Genomic DNA, 13,342 nt, shown 5'->3' on the forward strand with positions numbered 1-13,342 from the left:
ATTTGGAAGAAAGAGGACTTGTTAACTGTTATTTACCTCGTCCAGACATCTCCCAAAGATCCCCTGCAGGCAATTAAATGTCTCTTCAAATGCTAAATAAAAAAACAAGTTTACAAAAGATTCAAAAGTAATAGCAAATGCATCTGTAAGGCCTGTTAAGGGGTGATATGTGCAACAATTAAAAATTATACCAAAATTATACCATCGTCTGCATATGTATATATATATATATATATATATATATATATATACACACATATATACACACATACTGTATATATACACATATATATATATATCAGCAAAGTGTTAGATTAAACTTACTGTGTGCTGGACAGCAGATCCGCAGATACAGCTGTTACCTGCTGCTCCTTTTATGTGAAGCCACACCTGAACATAAAGCAGTCCATCAGGTCAGGGCACCGCCCTTCCTCTTATCAGAAAATGTTTTCATTATGAGGGTATGATATGTGTGTGTATAATCTGTATCATAAGTACATGTAGCTGTATGTACACAACAGGAATATTGCAAATGTATTAAAATAGCAATTAGATGTTATTTGTGAATCTCATACTGGTGTTGTGAACATAACGAGATAACTACAGCTAGGGATGTGTGTCTCACACACACACAAACACACATCATGTCACATAATGTGTTAGTTTTGAGTTCTTTTGTCTTCTGCACAGTGTGTTTGCCAAGCATGCTTGCTTGGAACATTCTCCTCGTAGCGAAGCAGTGTGATGTTATCAGGAGAGAAAATTCTTCTGAAGAGTGATGATAGACTTTTAGTTTGAGCTGTCTGTTCACTTTGCGTGCCTACACACACACACACACACACACACACACACCGCTTAATTACATAAAAGGAATAAGGCCACATGTGAAACATTTTATTGTATTTTAGTTCAAAGTCAGAATTCTGAGATTAAAGTTAGAACTCTGATAATAAAATACAAATCCTGAGTTTAAAGTCAGTATTCGGACTTCTTTGTTCACTGAAGAGACAGGCAAGAAAAAGCAATTCAAGGTAACACAGGGTAAGTAATTGATATAGAAATTAACATTTTGTGGGTGATGTATTCCTTTAAGAATTCAAGCCTTCAGACTCAAGTCAAGTCTTTAGGGAGTCAAGTCTCAGGTTTAGGTGAGTCTTAATGCAGTCTCACGTCAAGTTTTTAGGAGTCTCACCTCTCAGGTTAAGACTTGAGGGGATCAAATCATAGCTCAAGTCTTTAGGGAGTCAAGTCTCAAGATCTGGTTTTTGAGTTGAGTAGAAATCTGAAGTGTATAAAGAACATTCTAACAACTGATGTGTTTTTTTTACATCCACAGGAATATTTGAATACATGTATATATGTTACCTTGAAATTCAATTTTAACTTTTGTTCAACGGGAACATCCTTGCCTTAAAAGGCCTGGAGAAAATTTGTCAATTCTTTCATTCAAGTAGCAAACTTTAGGAAATCCCCTGATTTATACCGTGAATAGAATCCGATTTGTCATCCTGAAGAAGACGTGTGAGAAAGGTGGGGGAGGTACTGTAAATACAAAACCTGCTTTCTTATCTGCATCTGGTCACGCTTAAGACTTACCAAAGAGTAGATGGTGCTGGCTTAACAAGTTGCAAAGTCTTGTCTTGGGCTTCTGCAGTGACCCGTCGCCTCAGCTACGAAAATAAACAAACTCTCTCAAAACATTCTTCACGACCACACCTGTACCTCCCCTAAAAAAAAATCAGGTGTGCCAGAGATAGCAATAGGGGACGAAGGGCAAAGATCTGGACCTTTTGTAACTTATTTGTTCTCCACCGTATACATCAGGGAAAAATGAACGGCCAAGGCCTATATACTGTATATAGTGTATATATATATATATATATATATATATACTGTGACTTGCCATAAGTGCATAAGTGTGACTGAATCACAATCTACAGAGACTGAAAGGTTGCACGTTTTGAAATCCCGCTGCCACATCCACTCTATCATCTGCTAGACTGTACACTCAAGCTAATAGGAGAACAAATACCAATGCAGTAGGAGGTGGTGCAAGGCATTGCTGAAAAAAATGCATCTGCTCTGCCAACTTCCTCATGTTGCATAAAGGTTAAAACATCATGGGACATGGCTGTTCATACACTGGATGTGTCAAAAAGAAGTCAACATGTTCCTACTGTGAAGGTCTCCGTTTGTGTCGCTAGGCTGCAGTTTGTGTTTTGCCCAAAAACGTTTTTTTTTTTTTTTTTTCTTATCAATACAATTAAAATTCTTGATTGATCAGAAACATGTATTTTGAGTTTTATTTTCTTTAATAGAGCACATTTCCACACAGTACGTGCTCTGTGTTTGATACTTAGCTGAGCACAAACCAATGTGAAGAAAGTCAGGTACAAGTACAAGATAATAGCATAGAAAAATGGTTCATCCTAAATGCAAATGGTAGGCAAGGAGCAGGGATATGAGGCAACATGGACATGAATGTTTTAATACACTTAATGAACCAGAGCACATGAACAGGACGTCTTGGATAGCAGCATGTCAGCACAATATGTTTTGTAGCTCTGATGGATGAGCCGTCCTGGAATGCCAACACAGAAAGTAATTCAAAGAATGGAATGCGTGACTTTATCTGATGGATCCGACTCTGAAAACACAGTGGAAGTGTTCAAAAATCCAAACACAAAGAAATTGTGCGCAACTTGTAGACTGAATGCATTTCAACACTCATCCCTCCCATAAGACAGTTTGTGTGCCACCCACAAAAAAAGATACACGTTCCATTGATAGCCCGAACTGAACGTGGCTGTTGTTGTATTTTGCTTCTGTTGAAGACATTGACTTCTCATATTCTAGCACATAGTCTGATGAACCCTTTAAAAGTCTTCACAGCTTGACCTTCCCAGCCGATGGACTGCTGGGGTAAAGTGTTGAGAAGCGACCGAGGGTCCAGACTGTGAAGACATTTCTGTAGGAGGTGTAGCTGATCGCACAGCTCTTGTTGAACACACCCGAAATATTCTCCTGAGGAGGGGAAGGACAGAACAGCTGATATCAAAGCTCCACATTATATTTCGTACTGTCATTGGATTCATTTCCTATTAGTTGTAATATCGGCGGAGGGAGCTCAGTGTAATTGGAGTATAAGACATGTGATTAATAAGATCTATGGGAATCACCTGTGGCCAGTCTCCGTTGGGCAGCTGGCTGTCAATCAGCAGCTGTACTCCTCTCTCAATGGCCCGCCTGTCAGGATGCCTGGTTACGCACACAAGAGATTTCAATTTAATTTAATTAGCTTGGGTTCATTTCACTGTCGACAAGTGTCTTTTGTAGCCAGGTGAATAAACTGGCGAAGGCAAATACCTAATAATAATGTAAATACATGACACACAACTAATATCAACGGTAGAGCTTAACTCTGGGATGGAACAACCCAAAGCCTATGCAAATTTGCCAAACCTGATCCCATTATCCAGCGTAAACACCGAGCCTTTTGAGTTGAGCCCTGCTTTACCTGACAGCCATGAGGCCTAACAAAGCCCAGCAGGTGTTGTGGATCTGAGCGCTGCTGCTCTGGACGTAGCGCCGCTGCTCGCAAGACTCAAAGTCCTCCCCCCAGCCTCCGTCCGGCATCTGCCGGTCCAGCAGGAACTGGCAGGCTCTCTGCACCTCGACGCACACATCCCTGGTAAACAGAGGAACGGCAGTGTTATTAAGTACGTAGGCTAGGAGCTCATGGACGGCCCCCGTTGATCACGCACACTGTTGCCGTGGGTCAAAAGCGATGTTCATGGTTCAGAGTGAAACTTCATTGATCCATGTTTGGAACTCTTACCCATCCTTGTAGACGTGACCCATACAAGCAAAGGCTTCCAGGCCAAACCATATTCCATACGTGAAGCACACTCCCCAGGACCTGAGCATGAGCACATGCGGATTATTTGATATTAATCACGACCTGTCCACTGGGGAGGCTATCAGGTTGTGAAATAGCAAGTGTGGTCTCACCCTTCCCAGGATCCGTCAGGCTTCTGCACCTTCCTGCAGTACTCCAGTCCTTCCCTTAGAGTGGACCTAAAAATGAACAACAAACGCATGAACAGAAAACCTCTGCCTCGTTCCTTCTAAAATTCAGAGAGAACTGAGAAATGATTCAGGTAAGAATGTGGGTCAATGCGTTTTTCTTTCTTCATTTCTTCTTTCAGACTCTTTCAAACAAAATATAATCATAATACATGCTGTGAAAGCAATCTTAGTTTTCAGTTCTTTTGTTGGGGTTTATGCGATTTTCAGATTAGTCATTTGTAATTAAAACTAATATATGTGTGTAGTAAACCTTATCTCCTCAGCACGGTGTTCAGGGTATGCCTTCTGGAAGTGCTTCAGAGCCTGCATTACTGCTGAGGTACACTCCACATAGGTATAATCTATCATGATGTCACCTGAGAGAGAGAGAGAGGGAGGGGGGGGAGAGAGTGTGAGTGAGTGAGTGAGTGAGTGAGTGAGTGAGAGAGAGAGAGAAAGAAAGAGAGAGTGTGAGTGAGTGAGTGAGTGAGTGAGTGAGAGAGAGAGAGAGAAAGAAAGAGAGAGTGTGAGTGAGTGAGTGAGTGAGAGAGAGAGTGAGTGAGTGAGAGAGAGACTCATAAACATCACATTTCACAACACACACCACATCCTCTTTTTAAATAGAGAAACATGACAATCATATTGACCTTTGATATTGAAAAGACCATGATATTGCAACATCTCCAGAGTGTAATGGAAAAAGTTTTCCAGCCTTTGAATGCTGCAAAAGGACACAGAAATGCCAAGTTTATATTTGGCTTATTCTTTTTTCCCTTTTTCACATCTGCATATTTGCAGGTTGAGTAACACAGGCAGTCCTGGCAGCGTGAGCATCAACTGGATTCAATTCAGTATTATTTGTGTAGTCCAATATCACAAATTTGCCTCAGACAGCTTTATAATCTGTATACTGTATAATATAAAATCTGACATCCTCCTGTATTGGATAAAGACCCCACTCCAAGAAAAAGAAGAACAAAAAACTATAACGGGGAAACTGAGCAGTGAACTGAGCTCCTTTACAAGGACTGCATGTTCCATTATGCACCAACTTGCATCATGCTGTAATTATTGCATGAACATTTCTGAGATTCTCAGAGTCAATTCAATGACCTTTATGTCACGCCTTTATTGATAATTGTTAGCCATGGACTTATAATTATATATAATGATAATGTATCTAATTATATCTCTATCTCCACAATGTTGTCTAATAACATACTGCTGATTGAAAGTATGGTTAATGTTAAGACTGAACATATCTGCCTTTGAAGAGCACTAAATGGATACTGACACTAACAGACCTACCGAACACCTCGGACGGGTTGAGCAGCTCCAGGAGTCTCCCTCCTCTCTTAGTTTCATATGTGGCAAATCCACCGTCACAGTTCCTCATGCTCAGCAACTACAAGGAGAAGATAATGAAAGACTTAAACCCATGAGAGTATGAATCTTCATAAAAGGTCAACTACTCGTCCAGTCATGTATTCACTGCGGACCCACCACATTGACGGCGTCATACAGGCGCTCTGAGGTCACAGGCTGGCCGATTGAGGGACAAAGCTCCTGCAGCAGCATCACTGACTTCAGGCCCTCCGCTGTGCAGTCAGCCACGATCCAACCACAGTCGCGGGTACTGAAGGGGAAGCCTCCCTGTTAAAAAAAAAAAATGCAGGGATGAAGTTTTTTCCGAGGCCGTTTTTGCCTTCCATGTCAAAGGCATTTGAGTATTTTATTTCACAATCATTTGAAAAGTGTTAAAAAGTGGTTCTTGTGTGATATTGGTTTTACCTTGTTCATCTGCCTGTAGTACTTCTGGTACTCGGGAGGATTCTCAGGTATCTGTTAAAGAAGAAAAACTAGTCATAAGAAAGCAGTTAGCTATGAGCTCCTCATCCATGAGTGGACGCATGCTTCCTTCTGAAAAGACACATTGCTGTTGAGTTTTTCAAATGTCAAATCTTTTGAAGCTTTCAACAGCACATTTAGAGTGTGATCTAGTTTCATTATATTCCAGAAAAGGCAGACATCTTCTATAACCAATATATGCATCACTCTGTAACTCACACTAAAACGATGCTGATTGAAAAATAGCACTACAGGTAAGAGGAAAATATATATTATCACACCAGTAGAATATTCAGATGTATGTTTTATTCCTGCTCAATACTGACGGCCGTGTGGTTGAGATGTCGGTGGTACCTGTGTGATGGAGAGAAACTGGTGGGCGTCTCGGAGGCACTCGGCTAGTCTGGAGTTATCTTGGGCTCCTGCCTGAAAGACCCCAACAAACAACTCATTATAATCAGTTACTGCTATAAGATACATTTCAACCAGGACTTTAAGCCAACTACAGCGCTCAAACTGCTTTTCTCACGGTGACCAATGATTCTAAGAGTATATAGGTACAATGGTGACGTTCCTATTTTTCATTTTGTATTTTAGTAGGCTTGGGATGTAGGTAGGACTTTCTGGCTCAGTACTCAGTACAATTTTCAGTGTCTCTTAACAATTTTATATCTATGAATATATCTATCAATACTGAGACCACTGCCTCTATAGGCCACATCATTTTAGTTCCAGAGTCACTTCAAAAAAATAGAATTTGCTTCAGGCTGATGCAGAAAACCTAGTATCTCTTGTTGGTTGTGATCTGCCTAAAAAGACTGTGAATCGCTAACATAAAATGCAGCAGCCAGAGACTTAACAGCAAAAAACAACTTTGATCACATTACACCTGCTCTTAGATTTATTAAATCAAAACTGAAAACATGAGTGGCCATTTTTGCGTTACCTCAAGGAAAGCCTGTACAGCAAAACAAGTATCCCAGAGTTGAGACCCATTGGTCCCCTGTGCACAAAAAAAAAAAAAAAGGACAAAGTGGTCAAACACTGAATCTCTCACAGCAGGACAAGATACAAAATAATAAAATATGGAACCAGCAAGTAGGCTAAGAGAATGTAATTGGAAGGTGAAAAGTTAATCTAGCTTTCAGGGCGGTTTTAAGTCCACTTATCTGCACAATAATCAGCTCATCAGCTCATTTCATTGTAAAAAGCAGGGTTTCTACTCAGAGCTCCTTGATATCTCAGCTCCTCCGTCGTTTCTAAAATGTGAACCTTTAGGGTGAGAAACCCTCATGATCTAAAGTGATGCAGCATGAAAACCACTGTGTAGTGTCACACTCGACATACAAAAAGGAGCAGAGAACAAATTCTCACCTGCATTTTCATGCCATCTAACCCCAACCTGGAACACAGAGAACTCATTGTTAGTTCATCTTTGATTAAGATTCTCTTACAACTCAATGGAATGAACAATTTAGACGTTTAAATATTATATATCGGAATACATCAAATATGACAACTAATGCCTGATCAGTGATGGAACGGAAGTTTGGTTTGTTTTGTTAATAAGTTGTTAGAAACCGTCTGACTGACCAGAGGTAGTCTGGGATCCTGGACACATGCTCCTGAAAGACCGGAGAGGAGGGGCCATCCACATACCAGCGAACCAGCATGTTGATAGTCTTGGAGATCTGAGGAGAAAGGCCAATACTTCATGTTCTCACCCTGTATTTATTTTACTGTGTCAGTTTAAATAGGTTGATTTGAAAACCTTTGGAGATGAGTAGCAGTGTTTTTTTTTATTTTTTATGTCAAGCTCTATTACTCTATTTTAACCTGTGTTCTTTGTTTTTGACATCTGTATTTTATGTATCTGTGTATACACTACCGGTCCAATGCTGATGCATTTAGTGAAGCGATCGTCAGCCTGGATGTGTTCATACAGTTCTTTGACAGCCTTTCCTCTCAGTGTGGCGCTGTGGTGGGCTTCGTACACATTCAACACCACTGCAGGGCAACAGGAACAGAGTCACAATGTTAGGGGAGTGATCTACAGAGCGGCTTTTAGGGAAATTCCAATGAAAAACACTACTTTCTTTATCATTGCAAAAACCATCCTGTTGCCAGGGCTACGCCTCATGTTTTTCTTCTGTGTATTATGTCTCATTGCCAATCTGCGATGTGCAAAACATTTGTGCGTTATCGCCTTAATGCTCAAAGGTGTTGAATCTCAGTTACATAAAACACTTCTTGTAAACGGTCATACGTGCTGCTTGTTTTTACGGCGACATGTTCCGTAGGTGGTGATTCATCATCATGGTGCCCAGTGCGTTGTGCATACTTACTGTAGGCGACGGTGAGCAGTGTGCTGTGAGGTGTGTACATGTCACATGCTGCCACATTGTTCCTCTGAGCGGGCCAGTCAATGGTGGCATAGTCCTGGACATACAGCTCCTAGGAAACACAACATTTGGTTATGCAAATGTATGAATATAGTGTGTGTGTGTGTGTGTGTGTGTGTGTGATTTATGTTGTGTTTATCTTCTATCTAATGAAGAAGTGATTCAAATACAGTTCCAGTCCAAAACTGTCAAAATAAAAAGGAGAAACTGCATTGGGCTGCTCCCTCTGCATAGTTTAAAGGTGTATCACAGAAAAGTATAATTCCACCACCTGATCCTCCTACACATAATGATAATAATGCTGATACAATTAGTTGATGATTGAATTATTTAATAACTTAAATCACCAGGAAATAAATTGGCAACAATTTTTGCTAATCAACGAAATATTCAAGTCACTTACAAAGCAAAAATGCCAAACATTAGCTGGTTCCAGCTTCTAAAGAGTGGCAGTTTTCACTCGTCTATGTTTTATTTCATTGTAAATCAAACAACTTTGGGTATTGGGCTACAATCGGAACATATTATCTGCATTTAGCTTTTGAGAGCAAACAACAAAATACACCCAGGAATGAAAGCGAAGGCTCTCCTCTGACGCGCCCTTGTGGGATGAGGTGGTTTCAGCACCTGTCTGAGGCTGAGGACCAGGGAGTCTTCCTCTGCAGCCAGTCTGACAGCATAACAGTAGCTCATGGGGAGGTACACCTGGCGGCAGTGACACCACAGCGTAGAGGGGTGGGCCGGCATCCAAGCAGGAAACAGCCTGGAACAGATACAAATAAATCCATTTCTATAAAAGTTGCTCAGTGGTGAAGCATGAAGCAAAAAAAAAAGTATAAATTTCAGATAATATTACTCCGATCTTCCGGTGATATTTTTGCATCCACGGCTCCACTGAGCAAGCGCACTAGCACTTAAACCCCGCCCCCCAGCCCTTGTTCTCAGGCTCATTCACATGATCCGAGTTAGCATATATGATATTATATGACTGTTTTTTTGCACTGGGGCAACATAATTGTGTTTACACTTACCTCAGCTGAAATCCTAAAGCTTTTCAGTGTACTTAAAGCAGGACTGAGGGATAGAAGAGGACATAATGGGATGTCACGACTCACCACATCTCTGGTAGCAGTGTGTTCATTCCCTCCCAACTGTAGACATTTAGGATGGCCAACCAGAATTTACCCCATGAGGGAATCCCCACAGCGCCTCCTGTACAAAATAAAATACACGACAGCTGCAGTATGAAGTGACTACCATCAATAATCAATGTGTTTATTACTATGAGCATGGACTATAGCTCACATTAAAATATTACGCCTTTACTTAACACAAAGCAGTAACATGCTCCCCATTATAATAATCAGTTTTTCACATTTGGAATTAACTGTAATTATGTATGTGTGTGACGCATTGCAGATTTTACAATAATAATAATCGCAACATATAATAATAATAATAATAAAACAATGAAACAACCACAACTGACGTGGCATTTTTGGGAGCATTTCTACCTAGTTGTTCCCACCTTTGCTGTGCAGGTTGTTCCTGGCTCGAACCATATCTGGATCATCAGGCTCTAATCCCAGGATCCTTAATGAGATGTAACTCAGCGCTGTGCCAAAGACGGTCGACTTGTCTTCAATATGTCTGAATAAAAACACAAAAAACATCAAGGATGCTGCCCTAAGCAATGTTTCAGACAGAAAGGTCACCTTTGCTGAAACGATACTCTGCAAAGCGTAACCCTTTGTCCGTTACATGACATAAAATCCTCTTATAGTAGAAGCACAGTAGTGATGTGACCTGTGTGTTCAGTTGACTTACAGACCCCAGCCTCCATCTGGCAGCTGCACGGAGCGCAGGTACCTCACCATCTCTTTCTTCCAGGCTTCGGCCAGGGGGATCTTAGCCACATGGCATGTGATCAGGAGACCTGAAACACACACAAATGGACAATATAGTCACAGACAGACACGCAAGCACAAAAAAAGAAAGTCATCCTCCTCTGAATTCTGTTTAGTGTTTTCATCATCATCTGTCATTTACGGAGAGGCAAGCGAGAACCAAAAAAATGCAGGTGATCCATTTTCTAAGTCTGATCTCAACTGTTTTCTCTCCTGAGTTAATGACTCTTTGAAAAAAGAAGATTTTTTTATTTATTTAAGTGCTTGTTGTTGTAATACTCATTTCGGCCACAAGAGGCTGAAATGCACTACTAGCCCATGTTCTACACAGGACTAAAAACATTTTAGGTAAGTTTTCCTCATGCATTCTCAACAGAAGGTATATATTGTGTGCTAGTAGTAATGTAACATTACTGTCATGTTTTTCTTATGGCTATAAATGCATTTAAATCTGCACTAATCTGCTGTTAGGGAATACATGAATGCTTATTATGCTATTTGGGACATGGGGTAGTGGTGCACTTAAGCCTCTTATGGCCAAAATGAGTATTACAACAAGAAACACCGGATCCAACAAAAAACAACAACAAAAAAGTTTTTATCCACCTGAATAATAAAAGTAACTAAAAATTATCCTGACAAAGCCTACTTTTCTCCACCACCTGTTTTATATATGAAGAAAAAAAGATTATCCCACAAAACCCCTTTTCACCTGTTCTTGATTCATTAACATGAGAGAAATCAATTTAGATCAGACTTAGAAAATGAATCACAGCAATTTATTTTTCTTACTTGCCTCCCAGGTCATGACATAACACAATTTCTTTCCCTTCAAAATATGCTATATAAGTTCAATAAATGATGTCACTTGACAATAAATTACAGCAGAATAATCGAGCGATGTACAGTTACCAGAAGGATGTAAATCAAATCCTTTGCGTTTGATTGGACCGCTAAAAAGTGGACAAGCTTACAATGTAGCACAATACTGAGCTACAGAGGACTCCACACACACATCTCTGTTGGTGCTTGAAGTTGCAGATTGTTTGATGGATGGACGTCATGATATTACTGGTTGAAATTGGTTGTCACTAGACTAAATATGCACATGTCATATTTTGTTCATATATTTGTTTTTGTGTCACATATAAGAAAATAGAGGCGGATGATTGGGCTACCTGGGAGCAGGAAGAGAGGTCCGCCGTAGTCCCCAGCCCAGTGACCGTCCTCGGCCTGGAGCTGGCTGTAGAAGTGCATACCTTTCAGAGCTGCATCGACGGCCGTGTGGGCGGCTTCGGAGCCAGACACGAAGACACTCTGTGGGGACAATGGGTGATTAGAAATGAACACCAGACACATGTCAAACAATGCAGGGGTCTACCAGCCACCTTGATTACCATTAACAGAAACAGCTTAAAGTTTCTATTCTATATTCATACATTAGAAGTCTAAGAAGTCTATTATTTCATAACATGATAATGTAGGACATCTCCAGTTTCTATATCTGAAATCATTCACACACTATATTCTCACTGTATACTACCAGGGTTCTTTGCATCCATTTTATACTGTTGTTGAAACGTTTCATAGAGTCCATATGAATCAGTGCAATGTAGGGAATAAGTAACAATCACCAACCAAACATTTTTTTGATTTGAAACATTTGAAACAATAAAAAAAAAAAAAAAGCCTACCGTGTCCAAGCCTAGCGAATGGGCCTCCAGCATCGTCTGCTCTCTGTCGGGGGAGTCCCGATCGTCCACATAGCACCAGGTCTGCCTGCCCTCCTCGTTACTCAGCCTCCAGCGGCTCAGGTCTGTGGCTGCCTCCGTCTTGTACGGCCCCCCTCGCCTCCGCAGGTGCCTATGAGAACAGCAAGCATTTTAATGTTAGACACTTTGACTACTCAGTACAGGATTCTTATATACTTTGCAATACAAGCAAGCTTCTATAAAGTCTCACCAAGTAGAAATAATTTCTTACCTCTTACCTTAACCTCTGACTGAGGTGTTGATTCATTTTGGGTTTTTGATATTTTGTATTGCATTATGCTGCATTGTTAGAAGTGGGATATCCCTAAACCCTTTTAATAGTCAAACCTGTTGTGGGGGCATATATATCTGGACGTCCATTGGTCAAACAATTTGTGTTGTTCTCTCAGGATAAACTACCAGTGGATTAAAATGTTTTTAAGACAGACATTTGATTAGTAGAACTACAGAAGTATAATCAAAATGTACTTGCATTATCAAAAGTTAAAGTACTCATTTAGAAGCAGAATGGCTCCTGTCGGTATATATCATTTGATTATAATAACTGATGCATCACTATGTAAGCAGCTATAACTGTGTACCTGGTTGGACTGCTTTAACTATAACGATGCATTTTATGCATTAATGGTGGTCATTTTCAACATAGCAGAGTAAACCAAACAATTTGCTTACCTTTCAAAATAAAGTTAATTTGTTGCGAGTTGTCCAATAAAGCTGCGAGTCTGCCCACTTGATACCAGAACTAACTCAAGTTTTATTTTTTAAGCACATTTAACTAACTTTGTATTTGTAATTTCCCACTTGACAGAATGTTCAAACTCCCTAAAATTGTCAGAAGAGTGTCAAAATCACAGAGGTACAATATTTGACACAACTGTTGCAACTAAGTTACAGTTTGGTTCAAATAGCTTAACTTACATGTTCGGTCCATCTTTTGAAAAGGACGCACGTAATTAGGCTGCCTCCCGTCGCTTTCACGTCATTATCTCTTATCAAATACACTGAAACCAAGTAGTTTTTTGCGACATTAGTCATGCAATTGAAATTAAACAAAATACTTACGTCCCCTCAGTCATATTTGAGTTTGACAGATACAGAGTTGAATCCTCCGCTGAACCATGTAAACGAGTTTCTTCTCTGGTGCTCTTGAAGCACTGCCCCTTCTACTCTTTTCTTGGGAATTGTAGTTCTTTGAAGAAAGTAGAGGTTACTTTTCTGCACAGCTCACACTTCATTTCCCAGCAGAACATGCGGGGCCGTCCGAGGAGTTCTCTACATGGAGAGACATGAGCAGAGACTCGGCTGTCCAATCACAAACCAGTTGGGCGGTGAAATAGGCGGGTCT

General features: G+C 40.4%; 1 protein-coding gene across 2 annotated transcripts; it reads right to left on the reverse strand.

Moving 5' to 3' along the window:
• Window positions 1–2,472: 2,472 nt before the first annotated feature.
• lss (lanosterol synthase (2,3-oxidosqualene-lanosterol cyclase)) lies at window positions 2,473–13,142 on the reverse strand. Of its 2 annotated transcripts, none has more exons than XM_068705106.1 (22): window positions 13,060–13,142; window positions 11,920–12,088; window positions 11,404–11,542; window positions 10,146–10,254; window positions 9,847–9,968; window positions 9,434–9,530; window positions 8,946–9,081; window positions 8,262–8,370; window positions 7,805–7,923; window positions 7,510–7,607; window positions 7,291–7,318; window positions 6,863–6,919; window positions 6,271–6,342; window positions 5,860–5,910; window positions 5,572–5,721; window positions 5,377–5,473; window positions 4,340–4,445; window positions 4,012–4,077; window positions 3,839–3,919; window positions 3,518–3,688; window positions 3,180–3,258; window positions 2,473–3,024 (listed from the first exon to the last, which is right to left on the reverse strand). In XM_068705106.1, exons 1-22 carry the CDS (start codon window positions 13,071–13,073, stop codon window positions 2,887–2,889), a joined length of 2,208 nt encoding a protein of 735 aa, XP_068561207.1. In that variant the 5' UTR covers window positions 13,074–13,142; the 3' UTR covers window positions 2,473–2,886. The 2 variants fall into 2 exon arrangements, with proteins under 2 accessions (XP_068561207.1, XP_068561208.1); XM_068705107.1 differs by lacking the exon at window positions 13,060–13,142 and adding an exon at window positions 12,916–13,021.
• Window positions 13,143–13,342: the final 200 nt, after the last annotated feature.

The sequence above is a fragment of the Cebidichthys violaceus genome, unplaced genomic scaffold, assembly GCF_023349555.1.
Source record: "Cebidichthys violaceus isolate CVI_PGR_0920_01 unplaced genomic scaffold, fCebVio1.0.p SCAF_11, whole genome shotgun sequence".
Classification (NCBI taxonomy): Eukaryota; Metazoa; Chordata; class Actinopteri; order Perciformes; family Stichaeidae; genus Cebidichthys; species Cebidichthys violaceus.